The sequence below is a fragment of the Triticum urartu genome, chromosome 3A (assembly GCF_056163025.1).
Source record: "Triticum urartu cultivar PI428250 chromosome 3A, HENAU_Tu73, whole genome shotgun sequence".
NCBI lineage: Eukaryota > Viridiplantae > Streptophyta > Magnoliopsida > Poales > Poaceae > Triticum > Triticum urartu.
Genome location: NC_141875.1, coordinates 511,330,336 through 511,356,890, shown reverse-complemented (window position 1 = coordinate 511,356,890; position 26,555 = coordinate 511,330,336). Strand labels below are relative to the sequence as shown.

Here is a 26,555-nt window from a genome sequence, read left to right as displayed (position 1 = left end):
GGATGAACTATTTGCGATTAGCCACAACAAACTAAAAACAGTTAGATAGATCAACGTGTGTGCGCTAGACGGGCACACCCATTCTAATTAAAAAAAGCGTGTGTGATGGTAATAACGAGCGCGCACGGTTGTTGGAACAAGACGTGTGCTGACATTGCCTATTGCGGTGCACCCTATGGTGCAAACGCCACGTACGCGGCCGAGAAGGCATACGTGCCCATGTTACGCCTTCCGGAAATAGTGCCGCACTTATAACCATCAATAAATTTTGAGCATGCATCCCATCACATTCCAAATTGCAAACCTGTTCACACCAATCAAAACCTAAATGATTTCCCACTTAGGACCGTATTACTACGCGGTTATAAATACTACTACTCCAAGATGACTGCACATTCCTCCTCAACTCCTCATCCACAAAAAGTCAAAAACAAACAAGTCATTCATCATCGTTCCCTTGCGTCCGCCATGGCCAGTGTGAGTTCTGGGTCGAGAGATTGCCACCAGGGAGAGGCAAACCTGGAAGCAGGAGCACGAGAGATGTCCCGCCTTCCCGCGAAAGCAGCCAACATGTCCTGCCGCACGGTAGTAGCAGTAGAGAGGTCCCGCCGCGCCACCGAACAGCATGGAGGACCCGCCACGCCGTCGATGCAGCATACTCGCACGGCTGCGCCACGGAAGCAGAAGAGATGTCCCGCCGCACCGCGAATGCGGCAAAGATGTCCTCCCGTGCCGCGGCGGCCTGGGAAAATGCCTCACGGGCAGGCAAGGACTCTTACAAGCGCATGCGTGCCCTAGTCCTTAGGAAGATGGATCAGATCTCCAGGTGGGCGAGGTTGCAGGATGACCAAAGCCTCGTTTGAACAGTCTACCGACGTCATCGGGCAACTAAATGAAAGCAATGCGAAGCTCCGGGCCAAGCGCGACCTGCTGAGGGCGAAGATCATCGGAAGTGCGGAGCAGCAGGAGCAGACCACTGCCTTGTTGAAGAGGACCGCCGTCATCATCGAGAAACTTATGGACGAGAATGCCATGCTGCACATCAAGCGCAGAAGGCTGGTGGAGGAATCCGTGGATGCTCTCAACCAGCATCTTGAGGACAAGAAAGAGCTCGTCGCCGCCCGCCATGGAGACTAGTTCCCGCGGTCTGCAGCAATGCATCAAGAAAGTAGAGATCAGCGAGCCAGATCGTTGTCTTCCTTCTTCTTTTTGCCCTTGTGTATATCGGGCGTTGCCGCATGTGGCTTTTTTTATTATGTTTATAAATATGTAAGACAATTATTATCCTATGTCATCGTCCTTATATTCATCATGCTTGCTATAAGTCACAGTCGATGCTATATAGGTCCGTCGGATCTTACATCAAGATCCATGCAAAACTTTCTTTTCAGATTTTCATTTTTCTCTATTAAATCTCAGTCTAGTGAGACATATAGTCACGCCGTAGAACAGGTGCTCGGGCACCATTAATAGAGACGTTGGGAGGGAGGTGCGCGGCGGGTAGCGATCAAAAGGGCTCTCCTCCCAATGAGCACGCGCAGGGGTCTGATCGCACGCCTCCCGTACTCAAATAGCTACCCCCACACGGCACCTCCTAGCCAATAAAAAAAGAGGGGGCGTGGCCGCACGTAATTGGTAAGTCGAACGCCCACGGTTTCAATAATACTTGTGTTTTCGATTTGTAACGTGACAACACTTGTTCCAAAATGACTTTGTTGATTGTTAATGTGTGCGCCTTCGCAAATCGGATAGAAAAATTACCACAACATGTTGGTGCCATGTCATGAGACAATGCCAAGTTTCATGATTTTCAGGCGTGTTTTGGAATTACAGGAATTAAAAAACCAAGTTTCTTAATCTTTCCGGCCGAGCCACGACGCCTAGATATTTGAATTTCACTCGCATCTCTTGCATGGGACCTAGAAATTCACCCAAGGACACACATGTGATTTTTCAAACAACTTTGATGCATTGAAGCATGTGCTTGTAGTTCAAATTTGAATTATGCACATTAAATGCTCAGAAACTCGATTAATGTATAAAAAGGCCATACGAACCTGGAATAATTTTAAAATTTAGCACGGTACTTCTATTTGGTCTAATCTGGCTGTGTAAAAAAATTAAGGCGGGAGAAGGCAGTGTATGTATGTCGTTTCGCACACGGAGGTGACGCGTTCCCTATCGGAACCACGAGCCTTCTTGAGGGAAGCTCCGGTTTGCAAGAAGGTTACACCAAAACTTGTCTCAATTCGGCTAAAAAATGATGTGATCACCCCTAGCTATGTAGCTAATATTATTGCACCATCAGAGAAGGTCAGGGCTGAGAAGGATGCATGTGACTCTGGCTATAGAAAATGTATCATACCCGCACAACATGGAGTAGCAGCTGGCACGAGGAGAACAGGCGCAGGTATACTTGGGTCCGTACTGCGAGCATGTCAGTCAATGCTACAACGTTCAGTTAAATATCAATCGCCAGCGACACCACCAACGGAAGATATCAGGCCAAACTTTCGGACTCCACCTTGTTGGAATTAATTAAACCATATATGTGAAGGTCTCCTGGTTATATGGAGAATTTACTATATTAGTTTTGCTCCTCTTAGTTAATTAGTTTTTTCAAGTCCGTTCATGTCCTTGTGAGTTACGGGCTTAGCCCAGGTTGCCTGTGTGCACCTATATAAATAAAGGCCGTGTGGCCATGTAAAGGAAGGTGGGAGTTTGAGAAGAAAACACAGAAACCGCATCTAATGGATGTGCATCTGTACTGCCGCGTCCCTATTTAGGGTTTGATATTTGCGTGTGTTTCGGCGACGTCGATCGCCAAGGTACATGCTTCGTTTTGGTCCTTAATCCGTAAGGGTCGATCCAGCTTCCTGTCTTCTCCATCTACTTCTACTAGTTCTAATCTCCTCTCTTAATTACTCCGTCGCCGTCGCCGTCGCTGATCATCATTAGCATAATCCATCCATCTAGTCTAGCTCTAGTACTACTACACCACGTCCACCACTCCATATATCTCCGTCTTTCTAATTCATCTGCATGCACTCAAGTCTAGTCCTCTAGCTGCTAAGTATACTTCTCTGTTTCTGTTTTCTTAGCCATTGAATAATTCTTTCACATAAATCTTTTAGCTATTTGCATGAGTGAAAGATCAGGGCCACTACATTAAATTGTCTCAAAGCTACTTGACGCGTATCAAAAAAATTTACTGCAACATGTTGATGCCATGTCATGAGACCATGCCAAGTTTCATAATTTTCAGACGTGTTTTAGAATTACATGAATTAAAAAACCTAGTTTCTCAATCTTTCCGATCGAGCCATGACGCCCAGATGTTTGAATTTCACTCCAATCTCTTGCATGGTATCTAGAAATTCACCCAAGGACACACATGTGATTTTTCAAACAACTTTGGTGCATTGGAGCCTGTGCTTGTAGTTCAAATTTGAATTATGCACATTAAATGGCCAGAAAATCAATTAATGTATAAAAAGGCGAAATGAATCCGGAATAATTCCAAAATTTAGCACGATACTTCTATTTGGTCTAATCTGGCCGTGTAAAAAAATTAAGGTGGGAGAAGGCAGTCTACGTATGTCGTTTCGCACATGGAGGTGACACGTTCCCTCTCGGAACCACGAGCCTTCTTGAGGGAAGCTCCGGTTTGCAAGAAGCTTACACCAAAGCTTGTCCCAATTCGGTCAAAAAATTACCGCAGCATGTTGATGCCATGTCATGAGACCATGTCAATTTTCATGATTTTCAGGCGTGTTTTGGAATTACAGGAATTAAAAAACTAAGTTACTCAATCTTTCCGGCCGAGTCACGATGCCCAGATGTTTGAATTTCACTCCCATCTCTTGCATGGGACCTAGAAATTCACCCAAGATCACACATGTGATTTTTCAAACAATTTTGGTGCACTGAAGCCTGTGCTTGTAGTTCAAATTTGAATTATGCACATTAAATGCCCAGAAACTCAATTAATGTATAAAAAGGCAAAACGAACCCGGAATAATTTCCAAAATTTAGCACAGTACTTCTATTTAGTCTAATCTGACTGTGTAAAAAATTAAGGCGGGAGAAGGCAGTGTACATATGTCATTTCACACACGGAGGTGACACGTTCCCTATCGGAACCACGAGCCTTCTTGAGAGAAGCTCTGGTTTGCAAGAAACTTACACCAAAACTTGTCCCAATTCGGCCAAAAAAATTACCGCAGCATGTTGGTGCCATGTCATTGGACCATGCCAAGTTTCATAATTTTCAGGCATGTTTTGGAATTACAGGAATTAAAAAACAAGTTACTCAATCTTTCCGGCCGAGCCACGATGCCCAGATGTTTGAATTTCACTCCCATCTTTTGCATGGGACCTAGAAATTCACCCGAGGACACACATGTGATTTTTCAAACAATTTTGGTGCACTAGAGCCTATGCTTGTAGTTCAAATTTGAATTATGCACATTAAATACCCAGAAACTCAATTACTATATAAAAAAGCCAAACGAACCCAGAATAATTCTAAAATTTAGCATGGTACTTTTATTTGGTCTAATCTGGCTGTGTAAAAAATTAAGGCAGGAGAAGGCAGTGTATGTATGTCGTTTCACACACGGAGGTGACACGTTCCCTCTCGGAACCACGAGCCTTCTTAAGGGAAGCTTCGGTTTGCAAGAAGCTTACACCAAAGCTTGTCCCAATTCAGCAAAAAAAACTACCGCAGCATGTTGGTTCCACGCCATGAGACCATGCCAAGTTTCATGATTTTCAGGTGTGTTTTGGAATTATAGGAATTAAAAAACTAAATTTTTCAATCTTTCCGGCCGAGCCACAATGCCCAGATGTTTAAATTTCACTCCCATCTCTTGCATGGGACCTAAAAATTCACCCAAGGACACACATATGATTTTTCAAACAACTTTGGTGCACTGGAGTCTGTGCTTGTAGTTCAAATTTGAATTATGCACATTAAATGCCCAGAAACTCAATTAATATATAAAAAAGGCCAAACGAATACGGAATAATTCTAAAATTTAGCACAATACTTCTATTTGGTCTAATCTATCAGTGTACAAAAATTAAGGCAGAAGAAGTCAGTGTACGTATGTCGTTTCGCACACGGAGGTGACACGTTCCCTCTCGAAATGAGGAGCCTTCTTGAGGGAAGCTCCAGTTTGCAAGAAGTTTACACCAAAGCTTGTCCTAATTCAGCCAAAAAAATTACTGCAGCATGTTGGTGCCATGTCATGACACCTTGTCAAGTTTCATGATTTTCAGCCGTCTTTTGGATTTACAGGAATTTAAAAAAATCAAGTTTCTCAATCATTCCGGCCGAGCCACGACACCCAGATGTTTGAATTTTATTCCCATTTCTTGCATGAGACCTATAAATTCACCCAAAGACACACATGTGATTTTTCAGCAAACTTCGATGCATTGGAGCATGTGCTTATAGTTCAAATTTGAATTATGCACATTAAATGTCCAGAAACTCAATTAATGCATAAAAATGCCAAACGAACGCGGAATAATTCTAAATTTAAACACGACACTCATGTACTAGTTGCATGTTCATTGTACGTAAATGTTCTAGCAATTCAAACACCATCCTTTCCCTCCGTAACACCATTTTGTCTGGCAAAACATAATGAAAAATCAGGTATACCACAAGCAGTTTACTAGAAAGAATCGTGTTGGATGCGATATAAAATATCTTGGCGCACCATCTTGTCTGGCTTACGCAGGAAGCTTCGTCGTCTACAGTCCACCGCTCCCGCTTGAACCACACTTGCGCACCAGTTTCTCGCGGCACCGAGCGAAATTTGTTGTCACCGCAGAAATATCTATCTCCCCACCCCCTCCCTCCTACCAAAAGCCACATTTTCACTGTTCCTCCTTACTTTCCAAATTCAAACCTTCAATGTTGCTTACTAGTAGCTCAGCCTCCTCGCCGACGACCCTTCTTCTTGCAGCGCCGTCTCCTCGCCGGCTACCCTTCTTCTTGCAGCGTCGCCTCCTTGTCGGCGACCCTTCTTCTTGCAACGTCGCCTCCTCACCGGTGACCCTTCTTCTTGCTGCGTGGCCTTCTCGCCGCCGACCCTTCTTCTTGCTGCGCGGCCTCGTCGATATGGTCAGGTAATCCACACCCCACCCACAGCATCCTCCTCCTTTCCTGTCCCACATGCCCCGACTGACGGAGCGACACCTTCCACTGAAATCACTGCCCCCTCCTCCAATTAAGCGCCGCACACAGCCATTTTACACGCAGTATAACATGGAGCTGAGTAGCATGCGGCCGCACGCGCGAACGAGGTCGCTATGGCTGCCATGCGTGTCCACCACCAGATCTTGGAGGAGCACCTCGTCTTCGAGGTCACCGTCGACACCACCGCACGGTTGTCTACTTTAAAGTATAGTTCGTGGTGTTTTCTCGAGGCCACCGCCAGTGCCTTGTAGTGATTTGTCCTCTGTAATGTTAATATGCAATCTGATGTTCAGTTAACAGTTTGATCCTCTGAAATGTAATGCTCAGTTAACACTTTGGTCCAACAATTACTTCATTTCATAGTACTACTCTCAAGCATTCTTTATTTTATTAACTGTCTTATCTTCTAGTACATGTTTCTATTCTGCAATGTCGTGCTCAGTTAACTATTTTGGTTCATTTGGGCTGTTGTCCATTTAACTGTTTGGTTCAGTTCTGCAATTTGATTTTCATTTGTTGTGGGTACAATTTTGTATTGCTATGCATGTGACACCAATCGAATTTGGCTGTACTCAATACATATTCTACTGATAGTATGGCAACTCTCAATTAACCTGATCAAGATCTTCCTTATGTGTGTTGCAGGGAAACAATGGGAGACACTAGGATTTACCATCGAGGTTTGTTCAAGCAGGGTCCTTTGGCTAATAGCACATTATTGTGCAGTTGCAGGAATCATTCTAATATTTAGGTTTCTTACAATTTGGTCTTGCACATGTAGGTCCTGCTGTTGGAGGCTTAGACCCACTGTTCGACCCATTTTGCATATGGGGAAATGAGATGTTCATGAATATCAGTCAAGTCAAGAAACTCAGAAAGATTGTTAGGATGAAGAAACTTGCGACGAATAACAGCTAGATCTTTGTTTGCACAATGAAGAAGACATCAGTCAACTATAGGATGCTACCAACTCTTTTATCTTGTTTTTACCCCTTGCATCATTTCAAAATTTACTACAGCGATTTATGCATAGCTTTGTTTTTAGTACTTTTCAAAGCAGTTCACCGATGATTACCTCTCAAACCACCTGCATGGTCAAGAGGCGAGGAAGGTATTCATTGAACACCCAAGGTACAATATTGAAGTCTTGCTAAAGAGGACGAAGGTTGGGTGGGCAATTATCCATAGCCACCGACCTAAAGTTACAAGGACATTCAACATCACTGAAGGCTTAATATTTGCCTTCCGCTTCTGCAGTTTCCCAGATAAGATTCATCTGTCTATTTACCGTGTATGATGCTACTTTCCGAAGGTTTTTGATGCTGCATGTGAAACTTGGTGATGTTGTGTAATGGCGTAACTGAGTGCCGAAGCTATCTGATGTAATTCGATTATGAAATCCTGGTTGCTTTTATACGGATATGAAATATCTGGCGTGTTTTATAAGAAATATCAGTTTGATTAGTACATGGATTATCAATAATAGGCTAATTACCCTGCTTATTGGGTTTTCTATTGCAAACGGTTACTCAGAAAGCACCGTGGGCGATGAACTCAAACAACCTGCACGGTTTCTAGAAAGTAGGCGTGTTCGATCAACTAATAATCACACACGGCTTCCGGCATCGAACTGTTTGCGTTAGGCCACCTTGCACAAATGTTTCCACACAAAGAACTATGTGAGATGTACATACCTACGAAAATGATTTTCTAGGATCCACCATGTGGGATGTACATACCTACGGAAATGATTTCTGGGATTCACCGTCTGGGATGTACATACCTACGGAAATAATTTCTGGGATTCACCGTGTGGGATGTACGTACCTACGGAAATGATTTCTGGGATTCACCGTATGGGATGTACATACGTACGGAAATGATTGGGTTTCCATGCCTCGCCCGATCGCACACGGCCCCAGCCTGGGTCTCAGGAGGGCCTATCCCCGACGATTTCCGAGTCGTGTGGGAAGGACCCTCCTATCGCCCACACTCACTTGGCGACGGTTCCAAATGCCGTCACGGAAAGGGGTTTTAAAACGTTTGTTTAGGACGTCGCAACCAGTGTCATAACATCTAAAGTTAATGGGTTATGGTAAAAAAAATCTGGTTAAGTTATGAACAGTGGCTAAGGGTAGGCATTACTTGATTATTACATCAGTCGCTACATTTGGTTAACCCAAAACAAAAAAAGGTTTGTGCATCCATCGTAAACCTGGTACATGCACGCGCACATGCGGAGACTCCCGGTCGCTTTTGTTCAACAAATAGCTATATTGAACAAGAAATGTGAAACTATATCACCTTGCCTCACACCCTTTAAACTGCAGAAATTCCTTCCCAATGTATTGTTGATCTTAACATTCAATTTCAGGGTCCTACCCTTCACAACTGTTTAAAACCATTTCATCGTGGCTTCATTAAATTCTCTCTCCTCCAAACTATGAAAGAGGAACTGTGGGTTTACTTTGTCATATGCCTTCTCAAAATCCAATTTTAATACGACCTCCTGTTGTTTCTTCCTCGTAGACTCATGCAAAATTTTATGCAAAGACATCACACCATTGATGATGTTTATCCCTTTTATGAAGGCATTTTGACAAGGAGATGTCAGCTTATTCATATAAGGAGACCCTCATAATCATAGCTTTTGGAAAGATTAAAAAGAAACAAGCAGTAGACACATGGGTCTAAATTGGTGGATAGTATCAACATCATTCCCCTAAGACATCAGTGTTATCACACCAAAAATAAATTCTACTGAAGTCCAGCTTCCCTTCGTGGAATTCAAAAAAGCAAGCCATAACATCCTTCTTGATAAAAGGCCATCATGCTCGATAGAACTATAGTAAATCCATCGAGACCAACTGTCTTTTTTCTCCATGCTATCAATGACATATTATATTTCCTCCTCCTTAAAAGGTATACAAAGGTCTCTCATATCATTCTCAGAAAGTTTTTCCATGTCACACCACACATCACTCCCGGGCTTGCATTAAAAACCTTTTTGCAGGACTAAGTAGTGTTTTATAATAAGCTGTGGTGTGTTGCAATAGATTAGTAGTCCCCTAGATGACACCATCACCCTCCTTCAGAGAGAACATGTATTTTTTCCCTCTTTTTTCCACATTAACAATCTAGTGAGAGTAACTATATTATTATCACCTTTCAACATCTACTTCTTACCGAATCTCTTGTGGCAATATCTGTCCTCTTCTTCTTCCAAAGCCTGGCACAAAGCACCCTAAATAAAGCTAATTCTGGCCATTCTTCATTGTTTAAAGGTTGTATCTCCTACAAAGCCTTCCTCGGTGAAGCCACCTTGTTCTTAAGACCATGTCCTCTTTAATGCCCCCCCCCCCCCCCCCCCCCCACACCCCATCCTATGATATATCTGCTTACCTTTTTAGCTTGATCTGGACAACATCTAGGCAATATAAACACTTTGCCAAAGAAATCATCTCTCTTAAACCAGATGAGCTCAAATCTAAACGATCTAGGCCTTTTCTAAAATACAGTATGATTGAAGATGCTCTCATACACGCTTAGGGTTTTCTATGTTTCGTAGTATCCAGAATTAACGGGTCATGGGCAGGAATAATTCTGGTTAAGTTATGGGCAGTGGCTAAGGATAGGCATTACTTGATTATTTGATCAGTCGCTACATTTTGGCTAACCCAAAACGAATAAGATCCGTGCATCCATCGTAAACCTGGTACGCGCGCACATGCGGAAACATCCCGGTCGCTTTTGCACAGTTACTTGTACAACTTGATCCTAATTGCATGCGAGGGAGTAAACTCTTTTCCGGCCACAACTTTCCCGTGCCGTCGCTCGCGCATCAGGACAATTTCGCCTAATCCTCGTCCAAGTCGCAAAGTTAACTCGCGCACGTACGCTCAGATCCGGTGGTGCATGCAGGCGGGCAGTTGAGCATGAGCAGTCGCGTCACACATGCATATCGATCCACGGCGCCACCTCCAAAACCGCCGCGCCCGCCCCACGTCGTCGATCGGTTCCCTCCTCCCCCTCCCTCCCCGTCGTCGAGCGCCTCGCACCGTCTATATAAACCGCCATGCGCGCGCCCGATCGGAGCACAACTGACCCGGCGCACGTACGAGTACGAGCAGGGCAGGACACGCACCCGTCCCCTCCGCATAACCCACACTCGCTCCGCCTTCGTCCTGGCCTGCTCTGCCCCGCCGCTGGCACAACCCATAATTAGGCGAGAGAGGAGATCAGCCACACACCGAGCAGGAGCAGTTCCGACTGGACCGCGCCCACCCTCTGGTTTACCCCCCCGCCCCCTCTCTCTCTCTCTCTCCACCGCCGTCCCATTGGCGACTCACTCTGCTTCGCTCCCAAGGCCGTCCGACGCGATCTGGGCCTGGGCACGTACGTAGTGACAACACGGTGACATGGGGACGGCGTCCGGCGACGACGACCGGCACGTGATGCACCATGGCGGCGGCGTGAACTTGTCGGCGCGGCGGCCCTTCTCGGAGGCGCTGCGGTCGGGCCTCGCCGAGACCTTCTTCCCCGACGACCCGTTCCGCGGGTTCGGCGCGCTGCCGCCCAAGGCGCGGGCGTGGGGCGCGCTCAAGTACTTCGTGCCGGCGCTGGAGTGGGTGCCCCAGTACGGCTTCGACAAGTTCAAGTTCGACCTCCTCGCCGGCATCACCATCGCCAGCCTCGCCATCCCGCAGGGCATCAGCTACGCGCGCCTCGCCAACCTCCCGCCCATCATCGGCCTCTGTACGTTCTTCCCGGATCGCTTCGCTCGTCACGCACGGCCGCGTATATACGGTTGAGATTTGTTGGTTGCATGCGCGCCGACTAATTCGTGCTCGATCCATCCATGGGTGTGTTTCCAGATTCGAGCTTCGTGCCGCCGCTGCTGTACGCGGTGTTCGGGAGCTCCAACAACCTGGCGGTGGGCACGGTGGCGGCGGCGTCGCTGCTGCTGGCGTCCATCATCGAGGACGAGGTGTCGCCCGAGGACGACCCGGAGCTCTACCTGCACCTCTTCTACACCGCCGCCTTCTTCACCGGCATCTTCCAGACCGCCCTAGGCGTCTTCAGGTATACACCACCGCACTTGGTTACGACCGATTTTCAATTCCCATATCATCAGTCGTTCAGTCATGACGATCGTTTTCAACTAACTGACTGTGGAGAGTTTGGGTGGTGAAGATTAGGGCTGATAGTGGATTTCCTGTCGCGGTCGACGATCACGGGGTTCATGGGCGGCACGGCCATGATCATCATAATGCAGCAGCTCAAGGGGCTTCTGGGGATGAAGCACTTCACCTCCAAGACCGACCTCATCTCCGTCGTAGGCTCCATCTTCAAATACAGACACGAGGTAAGCTCACTTTCGATTCGCTCGTCCCACCACTGCGCACTTCTCCCTCTGCCGCCGGCCGGACCGATTTCATTTCGAGGCTTTTTCTGGTCCGGTAGCTTCTGCTCCATTTTTAGCGCCCCCGTCTCGTGAATGTGCCAACTACCACAAGGAGCATGCAGCCGCACCCTAAGGAACTAGAAAGGCGTGACTGCGCTAGCATATCGCAAGGAAGTTGCCGCAACCGCCTCTGGAACTTCTCCGAGGAATAACCATGTATAGCAAGAAAAAAGAACTTCTTCCCATGTAAGAATAATAACCGTGAACGTATGAATTTCCTTTTTACTCCCTCTGTACCAAAATACATGTCGTTGGAGTAGCTGACAGCTACTCCAGCGACATGTATTTCGGTACAGAGGGAGTAGAAAAGAAGGATCGCCGTCGGCCTCTGCATCATGATGATGCATACACCTATCTACTATAGTATTTATTTTAAGTATAAAAGGGTGTTTGTTTCCAAGGACTTATTAGTTTAGGGACTTAAATAAGTCCCTATAAGTCTCATCTAAACCAAACAGGAGAGACTTATAGGGACTTAAAGTGGGCATTTGAAACTTATGAAATAAGACTCTCAAGGAGGGACTTATAGGGACTTATAGTTGTAATATGGTCTTATAGAGACTTATAAGTCCCAGGAACCAAACATGTAGGGACTTTTTAGGGATTTGGGACTTATAAGTTAGGACTAAAAAAAGTCCTAGGACTTATGAGCCAAACAAGGCTTAAGTAACCTACGAACAAACAAACAAACAAAAAAAATTAGGGAAACAAAGAAGCAATATTAGCGTGTGCCTAGGAAGCGGCGTGCTCGTTTTGGACAGACCTATGACCATGTTCTACGCCCATTTGTGCGCATGAGAGGTCGACGTGTAGCAGTGCCACGTTGTTGCTTTTGAAGGAAACGATCTCTGATGGCAACTGCACCAGCCATGGGATTCTCAACTGAACCATCTGTCTCCTCTTTGTTTTTTTACTAGTGGAGATGGCAGAGTGCAATTCTCGGCGTATGCTTCATCTTGTTCTTGTTCTCCAGTAAGCATCTGGTAAGTGGGGATTTTACTCGGACGATGCTCGAATCTATTCAAAAGCAGTATATGCTACCCTAATCCACTGCTGATTTCCTCCATTTTTTTCCTTCTGACTTGCAAAACTTCAGAAAAAGAAAATGCCACATCTATTCTGGGTGTCGGCCATTGCGCCGTTCATGGTTGTCGTCATCGGAGGCGTCTTTGATTTCCTTGTCCACGGAGATGAGCACGGCATCCCAATCGTAAGTCGTCGCCCTCCATTTACCTACTTTTACATATGCTGTCAAGACTTGAGAGCCAGGATCTATTTCAGTTTCTGCCTGTCCTAACTGCACCATGTCTTTGCTCGCTGCGTGCAACAGGTTGGTGATCTCAAGAAAGGGATCAATCCCATCTCCATTTCGCAGTTGAGGTTCAACGGCAAGCACGTAGGGGTAGTTGTGAAAGCAGGGCTCTTGTCTGGGATCCTAGCGCTCGCGGTACGTTTAATCATCACCAATTCTCCAATCGTTTCGCCACGCCAAGCGTTTCTCGTGGACTTATATATGTATATATACGTTGATCATTTTCAGGAAGGAATAGCCGTGGGACGAAGCTTGGCCATGATCAAGAACGAGCAGATCGACGGTAACAAGGAGATGATCGCGTTCGGCATGATGAACATCGTCGGTTCTTTCACCTCCTGTTACCTCACCACAGGTACGTACTACCTAGGATTAAACCAGCCAGCCTCTGCACTGCAGATTCTCTTAAGAGACAGAGAGCGACATGTCTTGTCTGATGAATCTGTTACTGTTGGCAATGACAAGGCGGCGTTTGTTGTGCGTTGCAGGGCCCTTCTCCAAGTCGGCGGTGAACTTCGACGCCGGCTGCAAGACGCCCATGTCCAACGTGGTGATGTCGGTGTGCATATTGCTGGTGCTGCTCTTTCTGGCCCCTCTGTTCAAGTACACCCCGCTGGTGGCCCTCTCTTCCATCATCGTGGTCGCCATGATCGGGCTGATCAAGGTCAAGGAGTTCATCCGCCTCTACAGGGTCGACAAGTTCGACTTCTGCATCTGCATGGTCGCTTTCGTGGGCGTCGTCTTCTTCACCATGGTCATAGGCCTCAGCGCATCAGTAAGGATCTCATGCTGCTTTCTACCCTGATCATCATCGCCATTTTTTCCAGCTAGTGCCGTGGTGACCATGTTTCCCTGCACAACGCCGATCGATTGGTTGTGCAAACGTCGCATTTGCAGGTCGGCTTGTCTGTGCTCAGGGCACTGCTGTACGTGGCTAGGCCGGCAACCGTCAAGCTCGGAAACATCACGGGGACCGAGGTCTTCCGCGACGTAAAGCAGTACCCGCATGCCAAGAGCGTCCCCAACATTCTCGTCTTGCAGCTGGGCTCTCCCATATATTTCGTCAATGCGGGCTACTTGCGAGAGAGGTGAGCAGAGCACGACAGCGCCTTGTAGGATTGAGATGTTATAGTACTTATTACTACCACGGTGCCTTGTAGGATTTTGAGATGGGTTGAAGACGAGGAGCACATTTGCAAGGGGCACGGGCAAGACTTACAATGCCTGGTTCTTGATCTGGGTGGTAATTAACATTTAACCCTCCCATTTCATCTATTTTCTTCGGGCGTCGATCGTTAACTTTTTGACATAACTGAACACGGCAGGCGTGACCTCAATCGACAACACGGGGATCGGGATGCTAGGAGAAGTTCACAAGGGCCTGGACCGGAAGGGGATCATGGTAACTAAACAAAAAACCCAACACTACAAGTTACTGCTAAGTACCAACTCTGAATGTTTGGTTTCAAAATTTTGCTGATGTCGTGCTCTTGGTGATCTTCAGATAGCTCTGGCGAATCCCAGGCTGCAGGTGACGGAGAAGCTGGTGGTGTCGGGGTACATCAAGGACACCATCGGGGAGGAGAGCGTGTTCCTGACCATCACGGACGCCATCGCGTCGTGCCGGTACGGGCTGCAGAGGTTCAGAGGCAAGGAGGGAGGCAGCGAAGTATAGCAGCGTTTTGAAAGTGTGAATGTAGATATTGTGGAGTGGCACAAGGCAGGACGAAGAAGAATCATAAGTAAAAGAAGGTTGAGAGCTGCGAGCAAACACGAAGGATTCGACCGCATGGATTGGGTGCCTGGATGGTCTTTTGATGTGCTCAAAACTGTATCACAAAGGATTCGGGGTAGGCTCATGGTCCTTGTAAGGGCTTGGGCCTCGGGCGAGAAGATAGCGAGGCGGGCGAAAGAATTGCTCTCTTGTGTATAGACCAATTTAGATTTCTCGGAGGTTACCGTGAACCTCACAGATTTGCTTGTATCGGGTTTACGTTGTAGAATTCGTAACGAAAGACTGTTTCATTCCTAGATGATGAATAAATCATACTTCCTCTGCTACAAAGTGATGGAGGAAGTCATGCATCTAACTAGTATCATGGTGTCAAAAAATGTCTTATGTTTTGATACGAAGGGAGTATCATATAGTAGATGGGTTCATGTTTTACTGCAAGACCGTTGCCAACAAGAGAACTAGTGCCCAGTGCCGGCGAGCCATCGATGGTGTTATGCTGCTGCTGTTGTTATTTTCTCGTCAGCTTATTTGGATCTCTCCTGTGTCCAAACGTATCTCCAGCCCCCTATCGAAAAAGAAAGAAAAACGTAACTCCAGCAATCCTTAACTGACACAAGAGATAATCCTTAACTGACACAAGAGATAAACTCATGACTAAGAAGCCAAGTCTTTCTCATTGATTGATCATATCATCATCATATATAAAACGACAGGCACATGCTCAACTTCAAGTTAAGAGATGTATAACCAGGGCATTCAGGGCCGCAAGTTGATCAGTATGAAGGAAGGATGAAGTAGACGCGTAACTGAAGAACAGCTCAGGAACGATCAGTTTCAGATCAGTGCACATTTTAGCAGTATTCCACAGACAGACGTATCTAAGAGCAGGTTGATGGACAAAATGCCTTGGACGCATCGATGGGTACGTACGTGATAATGTTCTGCGCGTTACATGTGATTTCCGGTTTCAGGATGGCACTGAACTGGTGATCGATCACCGATGCCTTGGGTGTGGTTCATTGAAATGATCAGCTGAGTCACGGCGTTGAACCCCTGCAGACAAGGTCGCCATCGGCCAATTTTGTACTACTCCAACATTACCCAAGCTGGTCTTTGCTGAGCGGCGTCTTCTTTGAAATCCGGTTGGTAAGGGCATCTCCAGCCGCGCCCCCAACAGATTCTCCCCAGGTGATTTTACCGCGCCGGCGTCAAAAAAACGGCCCAGTCGCGCTCCAGAGGCCCGTTTTTCGCCGGCTCGGGCCAAAACTGGTGCCGGCGGACCCAGGCCGAACCCGGCGCCCTGGGGGGCGCTTGGAGAGCCGGCACAAGCGAAAAAGGCGCGTGGGCCGGCCCTGGCGGCGACCCGAGGGCCTTTTCCCGCCGCTTCTTGACGCTTTTCCCTCGCATCTCTTCCGCTCGCTCGCCTTCCTCCCGCCATTCCCTCCCTGAAAGATCGTGGATGTCGCCTAGAGCCCGTTTTTCGTCGGCTCGGGCCAAAACTGGTGCCGGCGGATCCAGGCCGAACCCGGCGCCCTGGGGGGCGCTTGGGGAGCCGGCACAAGCGAAAAAGGCGCGTGGGCCGGCCCTGGCGGCGACCCGGGGGTGAATAGGCGCTTTAAAATAATTACGGTTGAGACTTGAACAAATGCGGAATAAACCTAGTGGTTAATTTGTCAAGCACAAAACTTACAACAACTAGGCTCACCTATGTGCACCAACAACTTATGCTAAGCAAGATAAACTACTAGGTGATAGCAAGATATATGACAAGAAACAATATGGCTATCACAAAGTAAAGTGAGTAAGTAAAGAGCTCGGGTAAGAGATAACCGGGGCACGCGGAGACGACGATGTATCCCGAAGTTCACACCCTTGCGGATGCTAATCTCCGTTTGGAGCGGTGTGGAGGCACAATGCTCCCCAAGAAGCCACTAGGGCCACCGTAATCTCCTCACACCCTCGCACAATGCAAAATGCCGTGATTCCATTAAGGGACCCTTGAGGGCGGTCACCGAACCCGTACAAATGGCAACCCTTGGGGGCGGTCACCGAACCCGTACACTTTGGCAACCCTTGGGGGTGGTCACCGGAACCCGTCAAATTGCTCGGGGCGATCTCCACAACCTAATTGGAGACCCCGACGCTTGCCCGGAGCTTTACACCACAATGATTGAGCTCCGAACACCATAAAGGTTGGGGTTAACTCCCCAACGACACCACGAAGCTTCACCACAATGGAATATGGCTCCGAGGTGACCTCAACCGTCTAGGGCGCCCAAGCACCCAAGAGGAACAAGCTCAAGGGTACCAAGCACCCAAGAGTAATAAGCTTCTCAACTTGTAACTTCCACGTATCACCGTGGAGAACTCAAACAGATGCATCAAATGCAATGGCAAGGGCACACGGAGTGCCCAAGTCCTTCTCTCTCAAATCCCACCGAAGCAACTAATGCTAGGGAGGAAAATGAGAGGAAGAAAAAGAAGGAGAACACCAAGAACTCCAAGATCTAAATCCAAGGGGTTCCCCTCACTTAGAGGAGAAAGTGATTGGTGGAAACGTGGATCTAGATCTCCTCTCTCTTTTCCCTCAAGAACTAGCAAGAATCATTGGAGGGATTGAGAGTTAGCAAGCTCGAAGAAGGTCAACAATGGGGGAAGAAAACGAGCTCAAAGGATAATGTTCATTGGGGAAGAAGACCCCCTTTTATAGGTGGGGAAAAATCCAACCGTTATGCTCACAGCCCGCACAGAGCGGTACTACCACTCCAAGGAGCGGTACTACCGCTAGAAAGGAAGTACCCCTTTGAAAAACAACAGCGAGGAGGCAAAATGCCAGAAAACCGCCGGAGCGGTACTACCGCTCGTCCTCACGGTACTACCGCTCGACCTCACGGTACTACCACAAATGATAGCGGTACTACTGCTTGCGAGCGGTACTAAAAAAACATCCGGACCTACCACCGCAAGACTTGGGACGAGTTTTTGGTCCGGAGCGGTACTACCGCTATAGGAGCCGCGGTAGTACTGCTCTGGAGCGGTAGTAAAAAATTACATCCGCTCCAATTCGCGGTAGTACCGCTGCAGCCTTTTCAGAACATCAAAACTGCCACAACTTTTGCAAACGGACTCCGAATTCGATGAAACCAAGTTTGTTGGAAAGGTAGCGACAAGGGCTAACACAATCTTCAAAAAATATCAATAAGAGGCAAATGAGAAAAGTCCTATAAGAAAATGATGAGAACCCTTCCTCGGAAAAGACCGGTAAAACCTCCAACACCGAAAACAACATAGAAGACACATGCGAACTCCGTTTTCGATGAAACCAAGTTTGTCATCAAGATGACCGTAAGCTCTAAGACTCACAAAGAGAACCAAACAAGAACCAAGAAAGATGATGCAAGGATGCAATGGTTTGAGCTCTCTACTAACGATACGATCAAGCTACCAACTTGAGAGCCCCCCTTGATAGTACGGCAAATGATCCTATAACCCGGTCTCCAAACTACCACCATGAGACCGGTAAAATAGAAAACCTATCAAGGGCAAACCTTTGCCTTGCACATGGTCCACTTGAGCTAGATGATGACGATTTTGACTCCCTCAAGTTGGACCACCTTTCTTGATTGCGTTGGCTCGATGAAGACTAGATGATTGCTCCCCCATAGTCCACTATGGGTGAGCCACTCTTCGGCACATCTTCACAAGTCCATTGTCACCACAATGGACGGCAAGCTTCAAGCACTTGATCTCTTCGCAATGATCCACTTGAATTTGCACACGGCAATCTTGATGACGATCACCACTTGATGTCATCCTCTCCGTGGGTTGAGTGATATCTTCCCCTTGACACAAGCCCATGAACACGTACCTAACCCTACGTAGAACTCTCACATAGACCATGGGTTAGTACACAAAGCACAATGGACAATGCTTACCAAACCATGGGATCACTTGATCCCTCTCGGTACATCTTCTACGCTTTGTGAGTTGATCAACTTGATTCATTCTTGACTTAGTCTTGATCAACCTTGAATCTTTCCAACTCTCTTCATTTGGATGATGTCTTGAAGGTAAACATGAATGATCACACAATCTTCTTCTTCAAGACGTGCTTGCAATAAGCTCAACTCTCACATGACCAAGCTTTGGATAATTCCTTAATAGCACCTTGGTCAACCCATAAACTCCTTGAAACCAACACATGGACTCGAAGAAAAGCCTATGGACAAAACCTTCAAATATAACTCAAGGCAATCATTAGTCCATAGAGATTATCATCAATTACCAAAACCAAACATGGGGGCACTGCATGTTCTTTCAATCTCCCCCATTTTGGTAATTGATGACAATCACTTTCAAGAGAGTTTATACAAGGAATTATGCATCACCATGCAATGCAACAACCAATGATGCATGAGTATGATATGCAAATGCTTAGGAACAAAACCAAAGCAAGAACAAAACTCTGAAGACTTCTCCACGAAACTCTCTGAAACTTCTCCCCCATTGGCATCGATTGCCAAAATGGGCAAAAAGCTTAGAAGACCAATATAAAAGGTGTTCCTCCAAAAAATTGTGTATTTCTCAACAATAGAGTGGAATGCCATACACATATCCAAAGGTAATACTTGGAGGAATACCAACTATATTGAGTCACAAAGATTGCTAAAGGAAGATATGCCACAAAGACATACCAGAGAGAAACACAAGCAATCAAGCAATCAAAAGATACCAATTGAAGCAAGCAATCAATGGATATCAATTGATCCAACTAGACCAAAGATCCTATGATCCACAAGAAAAAAAGATATTATGATATGAGCATAGGAGTGTTCTAAAGAAACTAGAGAGGCTCCCCATGATTTGTGGACACATAAGAATATTTGTATTTGGATACAAAGTGCACAAAATAGGATCATAGCTCCCCCAAAATCAATAGAAACTTACAACAAGTGCAAGTGAGCATATAGGAAACTAAGCCTAGTACTTGCAACAAACACATGGTTGAGCAACAAGTAAAAGAGGCAACTTAAGAATGGTCTCAACCAAAATTATGTGTGTGAGTCAAGGCAATGCACTTGAGAAGACTAATGTACGGATGGGCATCAAGCATCAATGAAGTCTTGAAGGAATGAGGCAACACGGTGCAAGGCCTATCATTCCCACACACAACAAGCAAATGGGTTCACAAGCTTACTAATAAGCATAAAAAGAACCTATGCTTGTGACAACCCGTGGTGAAGATAGAAGATGAAAGCCTCATCAAGACGAGGGATACCAATTAAGATGGCAAAAGCCTCGTAAAGATAAGCATGAGGAAAGTAATCTTCACCACACAAGAGTGCATCAAGATGCAACGAGATAAGACACACACTCAAGGCAAAAGCTTTCACGGAGCCACCAAAGAAATAACAAAAGAAAGACAAGGTGGACGTGAAAGAAAGGATATCATCTAGAGATGTAATTTCTCTCAAGTGTATAAGGTTCTAGGTAGACGAAATCATGATGATATATATCTACAAAGAAGGATGTACACCCGAAATAGTTACGACATGAAGGAACAAGATATCCAAAAGGAAGTCATACATATACCAATAAGATATTTGCTTGAGAGCATAGCACAAGGCTAGATATGGTCTTATTGCATATAAATGAATTCCAACCACACGAACATCAAAGACATCACAACTAGCAACAAGACATCATTGTTGGGATGCTTTGAGAAAGGAAACAAGTATCACAAGAGAGAATGGATAACATGCCATGATACAACCTACGAAAGGTTGATGCAAGAAATGTGTGCATGAAGTAGATGATGATACTTGTTACCGAGATACCATTGGATGGATGTAGTAGATGCCAATTAAAGGTAGATAGTAGTTCATTAATCATCCTAGCTTGACTCCAATAAGCACATGGTGACACCACCTTCCTTGTGAGTGAGCCGAGCATCCAATGCATCTCCACTTGTTCCTAGAACAACAACACAAACAAAATGGTATCCAAACTCATTGGGAGCAAAGAGTTAGAGAACCAACGACACATAGGACAAACTCCACACAAACATGTGCATATGGATATGAAAATGAATTACATGCACATCTCATCCAATTTGAGACATGGAGGAGTTTCCCCTATATATTGGGTCAAAGAAAGAAAGCATGCCAAAGATACTACACGAAGTTAATATGCATGCTCAAGACTTTCAAGAACCGATACCAAAAGACAAAGAAATACCAAGGAAAGAAAAGATACCAAATGAATAAATCATCACTTGGAGGGTATCCATAATGGATACAACAAGGAATGAGATATCCATTGATATACACAAAGAAGAGACATCAAACTCCCAAAAGAGAGGATGGTCCCAAACAAACCAAGCTCTCTACAAAGTTTCATGATGGCACAAAGTACCAAAACAAAAACGGCTTGCCTTCCACCAACACACACTTGACAGCGATCGCAAGATGAGTGTTTTATAGAAAATAGGATAGCTCCCCCAAGACTAGTGCATTATAGAGAATTTGCATTTGAATACAAAATGCACAAGGTGGGATCACCACTTTCACTATATCTAGAAAACACTAGACTAGATCAAGAAACAAGATCCACAAGTGGTATGGAAGACAAAGGGACTTGATACAAACCTTGGCAAGAGAAAGGGAAAATAAAAAGCAAAGGCCAATGTAAAGATGATCAATAGATTCTACCACAAAAGTGAGTACCAATTGTCAAAAGACAAGAAGTAAACAGAAATAATTCCCGGTGGTAGATAACAAGGATATCCGACATCATCTTCACACCAAAAAAAAAAGCAAAATGCAACTTGTAGAGCTAACATGCCACCTAGGAACAAGATAATTTACAATATTAACTCTAGATGACAATATCTCAAATGTACACATTTTCTAGGCTAGTAATATACACATAGCATATTACTCCCTCATAATGTGATACCAATTAAAGATAGACAAGAGGCAATTTAGAGGATCCAACAAGAGATAATTAATGGACTATTTAGAATTTGAATTTCTCATGAGAAGACATACCACATAGCGACTAGATAATCTTGAAATATCAATACTAGATGGTATTACTCATGTACACACATATATAGGATTGTGAGGTGCACAAAGCACATCACTCCCCCATAATGGGATATTCCATTAATCTCTCACAAGAGCCAACTAAGATATGACCAAGATGCACAAAGGCTCAACTAACGACACACATGTACATGATGTGCAAACCAACACTCACATACTTGATTGCTCAAGATAATCAAGTTGGAAGCACAACATATACAAACACATGCAAGGAACAAAGCCAAACATGCAAAGGGGCAAGTAACTTTCAATGTAAACAATTTAAGCACGAGTTACCACAAGGAGGAACATTGGATATAAGATAGAAACTTGATAATCGGAATGACTTGGCTTGAGACAATAAGAATGATGAAGTCCCCTTAATTCTTCATAATGTAGTCAAGTCTTCAATGACCTCCAACATCACCTATTGATCAAGTTTGAGCTTGTTGGTCCCCAACCAAGTTGGGTCCTAAGAGATTAGTCACAATAGGCTTGGCTACCCAAATGGTTCTTTGCTTCAAACCACTTTGAGTACCAACAAACTTGGCAACCACATTGCCAACCTTATCCTTCCCAAGAGAATAGACATCATCAATAATAATTGGGTTGGATAAGTTACCACTAGTGCATGAAGAAGCGAGGTGACCTTTCTCGCGACATAGGTAGCAATGTCTACTCTTCACTTTCTTCTCACTTGATTTCTCAACTTGAGAAGTATTAGCTTGAGTCTTATTGGGAAGAGGCTTTTCTTCAACATGAGGTTGAGCATGCGAATGAACTTGTGGCCGCTTCCCTTGTTGCTTGTCACTAATGGGCTTCTTCTTCAATGGGCAAGATCTAACATGATGCCCTTCTACTTTGCACTTGAAGCAAATAATCTTGGCCGAATTCTTGAATTGTTCTTGGCCCTTCTTCTTGATCATCTTGGACTTATTCTTCTTATCGGAGTTGAATCCAAGTCCACCTTTGTCATTGGGGGATTTTTGCACACTCAAGATATTGTTGAGTGTGGATTTCCCTTCATGACTCTTTTCCAAGTCTTTCTTCAAAGAAGTGACTTGGGCCTTGAGCTCTTTGATTTCCTCTACATGGTTAGTCTCAACACAAGTACTAGAGGAAGTATAAGCTTCATCGTTAGAGCAACAAGGAAAGGAAAGTAATTCATCACAAGATGTACCAACATTGTGAGTAGATGAATTACAAGGACTAGCACATGGCAACATAGCATTTTGACCAAAAGTAGTGCTAGTATCCACATGAGGCTCACTAGATGTTACCTTAGCAAGCATGGCCTCATGAGCTAACTTTAGCACATTATGGAATACTAGAAGATCATCATGAGAGCTTGTGAGCTTTACATGATTTTCTTCCAACATCCCATAATTGCTAGATAGCAACTCAAGTTGAGCCCTTAGCTCAACATTCTCCTTCAATATGGATGCTTCACAAGAGATAGAGTTAGTAGCACAAGCATCATCATTAGCAACAAGAGGAGAAGACAACTTGGCAAGCTCTTTTAAGTAAGAAGCTTCAAGTTGAGCATGAGACTCGGTGAGTTTGATGAGCTCACCCTTGATGACCCTTGAGCCATTTTCGAGGTGCTCAAAATCCTCAAGGAGTCTAGCATGAGCAACTTCAAGCTTAGCATTTTTAGTTTTGAAATCATTGGCCACCTCGAGTGCTCTATCATAAGATTCCTTTATTCTAGATAATTCTAGAGCAAAAGTCTCCTCAAGAGATTCGGATGTGGTTTGTTCATGTTCAAGAGCTTGAGATAGCTCCGCGATCTCATTTGCGTAATCACGCTCATGAGCTTCCATTTTCTCAATGGTGACCTCATGCTCCTCTAGATGAGATTCCACCTCCTTAATGTATTTCTTGCCTTCAATGGCAATAGACATGATTTCCATGAAGTTGGAACGAGCAAGTTTATTTTTGTGAAGAGCTTTAAAAACCATTTCCCCCTTAGTTTTTAAGGAGGCAACATTATAATTCTCTTCATCATAATCAACATCATCATCATTCTTGCCATCATCAATATCATCACAAGATATATTGGGATTCAAAGTGGGAGATACCTTTGAAGCCTTAGCCATAAAGCAAAAAGCAATCGATGATGATGTAGGATCCCTTGAAGCACCGTTCAAGACCACATCTTGTTCCATGGAGTGTTGGGTTTCCTCTACATTGTTAGCACCACAACTCAAGGAAATACAAGCATTTTTATCATGGCAACAAGATATAGCAAACATATCATCATGAGATTTAGTCAAGCAATTTCTACATGATATGCAAGGACTATCAACACAAGCATGTGAAACATTTGGAGTGCTCGAAGTGTTAAATCCCAAAGAAGGAGCATTGCAATAAGATAGTGATGAAGGATCATCCATAATAAGCATAATATCATCATTGCAATGACCAACACTACTCACCATACCATTACCTTGTGGCAAGCCACATGTAGGTGAAGTAGAAGAAGTTGAGAATACTATACGGCCGGATGTGGAGGGAGAACAATCATCCCCACAAAACTTGGACACGCCATATTTATCTTAAAGCTTTGTCCACAACTCATGAGCATCCCGGAACGACATGAGTTGAAATATAACTACATTGCTCAAAGCATTGAAAAGCACATTAGAAGCTTGAGCATTGAGATAAGAGTTTTTCTCATCCTTTAAAGATAATCTTTGAGGATCCTTTGGAGGAGAAAAACCCATATCCACAATTCGATCTAAATTTGGGTCCATGACCCTAAACAGATTAAGCATGCAAATTACCCAAACATCAAAATTTGTGCCATCGAAACTAAGAGTGTGAGAGAATCCTAATCCCCTAGTCGACATCTTTACTCTCTAGGCGGTTAAGCCTAACAAAGAGAGACGAGGCTCTGATACCAATTGAAAGATCGTGGATGTCGCCTAGAGGGGGGGTGAATAGGCGCTTTAAAATAATTACGGTTGAGGCTTGAACAAATGCGGAATAAACCTAGTGGTTAATTTGTCAAGCACAAAACCTACAACAACTAGGCTCACCTATGTGCACCAACAACTTATGCTAAGCAAGATAAACTACTAGGTGATAGCAAGATATATGACAAGAAACAATATGGCTATCACAAAGTAAAGTGAGTAAGTAAAGAGCTCGGGTAAGAGATAACCGAGGCACGCGGAGACGACGATGTATCCCGAAGTTCACACCCTTGCGGATGCTAATCTCCATTTGGAGCAGTGTGGAGGCACAATGCTCCCCAAGAAGCCACTAGGGCCACCGTAATCTCCTCACACCCTCGCACAATGCAAGATGCCGTGATTCCATTAAGGGACCCTTGAGGGCGGTCACCGAACCCGTACAAATGACAACCGTTGGGGGCGGTCACCAAACCCATACACTTTGGCAACCCTTGGGGGCGGTCACCGGAACCCGTCAAATTGCTCGGGGCGATCTCCACAACCTAATTGGAGACCCCGACGCTTGCCCGGAGCTTTACACCACAATGATTGAGCTCCGAACACCACAAAGGTTGGGGTTAACTCCCCAACGACACCACAAAGCTTCACCATAATGGAATATGGCTCCGAGGTGACCTCAACCGTCTAGGGCGCCCAAGCACCCAAGAGGAACAAGCTCAAGGGTACCAAGCACCCAAGAGTAATAAGCTTCTCAACTTGTAACTTCCACGTATCACCGTGGAGAACTCAAACCGATGCACCAAATGCAATGGCAAGGGCACACGGAGTGCCCAAGTCCTTCTCTCTCAAATCCCACCGAAGCAACTAATGCTAGGGAGGAAAATGAGAGGAAGAAAAAGAAGGAGAACACCAAGAACTCCAAGATCTAGATCTAAGGGGTTCCCCTCACTTAGAGGAGAAAGTGATTGGTGGAAACGTGGATCTAGATCTCCTCTCTCTTTTCCCTCAAGAACTAGCAAGAATCATTGGAGGGATTGAGAGTTAGCAAGCTCGAAGAAGGTCAACAATGGGGGAAGAACACGAGCTCAAAGGATAAGGTTCATTGGGGAAGAAGACCCCCTTTTATAGGTGGGGAAAAATCCAACCGTTATGCTCACAGCACGCACAGAGCGGTACTACCGCTCCAAGGAGCGGTACTACCGCTAGGGAGGAAGTACCCCTTTGAAAAACAACAGCGAGGAGGCAAAGTGCCAGAAGAACCGCCGGAGCGGTACTACCGCTCGTCCTCATGGTACTACCGCTCGACCTCACGGTACTACCGCAAATGGTAGCGATACTACTGCTTGCGAGCGGTACTAAAAAAAACATCCGGGCCTACCACCGCAAGACTTGGGACGAGTTTTTGGTCCGGAGCGGTACTACCGCTATAGGAGCCGCGGTAGTACTGCTCTGGAGCGGTAGTAAAAAATTACATCCGCTCCAATTCGCGGTAGTACCACTGCAGACTTTTCAGAACACCAAAACTGCCACAACTTTTGCAAATGGACTCCGAATTCGATGAAACCAAGTTTGTTGGAAAGCTAGCGACAAGGACTAACACAATCTTCAAAGAAATATCAATAGGAGGCAAATGAGAAAAGGCCCATAAGAAAATGGTGAGAACCCTTCCTCTGAAAAGACTGGTAAAACCTCCAACACCGAAAACATCATAGAAGACACATGCGAACTCCGTTTTCGATGAAACCAAGTTTGTCATCAAGATGACCGTAAGCTCTAAGACTCACAAAGAGAACCAAACAAGAACCAAGAAAGATGATGCAAGGATGCAAT

At 45.3% G+C, this 26,555-nt stretch overlaps 1 protein-coding gene across 2 annotated transcripts; it reads left to right on the top strand.

The window, feature by feature from the left end:
* Positions 1-10,289: 10,289 nt before the first annotated feature.
* LOC125544755 (putative sulfate transporter 3.5) lies at positions 10,290-15,083 on the top strand. Of its 2 annotated transcripts, XM_048708504.2 has the most exons (13): positions 10,290-10,501; positions 10,578-10,966; positions 11,086-11,293; positions 11,405-11,576; positions 12,593-12,658; positions 12,772-12,885; positions 13,006-13,122; positions 13,216-13,342; positions 13,476-13,762; positions 13,885-14,075; positions 14,148-14,230; positions 14,313-14,389; positions 14,492-15,083. In XM_048708504.2, exons 2-13 carry the CDS (start codon positions 10,630-10,632, stop codon positions 14,660-14,662), a joined length of 1,950 nt encoding a protein of 649 aa, XP_048564461.1. In that variant the 5' UTR covers positions 10,290-10,501; positions 10,578-10,629; the 3' UTR covers positions 14,663-15,083. The 2 variants fall into 2 exon arrangements, with proteins under 2 accessions (XP_048564461.1, XP_048564460.1); XM_048708503.2 differs by having other exon boundaries at positions 10,290-10,966.
* The last annotated feature ends 11,472 nt before the right edge of the window (positions 15,084-26,555 follow it).

What these genes read in the sequence shown, in the direction of transcription:
- LOC125544755 (XM_048708504.2), top strand. Translation starts at nt 10,630, where the DNA reads ATGGGGACGGCGTCCGGCGACGACGACCGGCACGTGATGCACCATGGC. An exon ending in ATGAGCACGGCATCCCAATC is followed by an intron (nt 12,886 to 13,005) that starts GTAAGTCGTCGC and finishes TGCGTGCAACAG; the next exon opens with GTTGGTGATCTCAAGAAAGG. An exon ending in TCATAGGCCTCAGCGCATCA is followed by an intron (nt 13,763 to 13,884) that starts GTAAGGATCTCA and finishes TCGCATTTGCAG; the next exon opens with GTCGGCTTGTCTGTGCTCAG.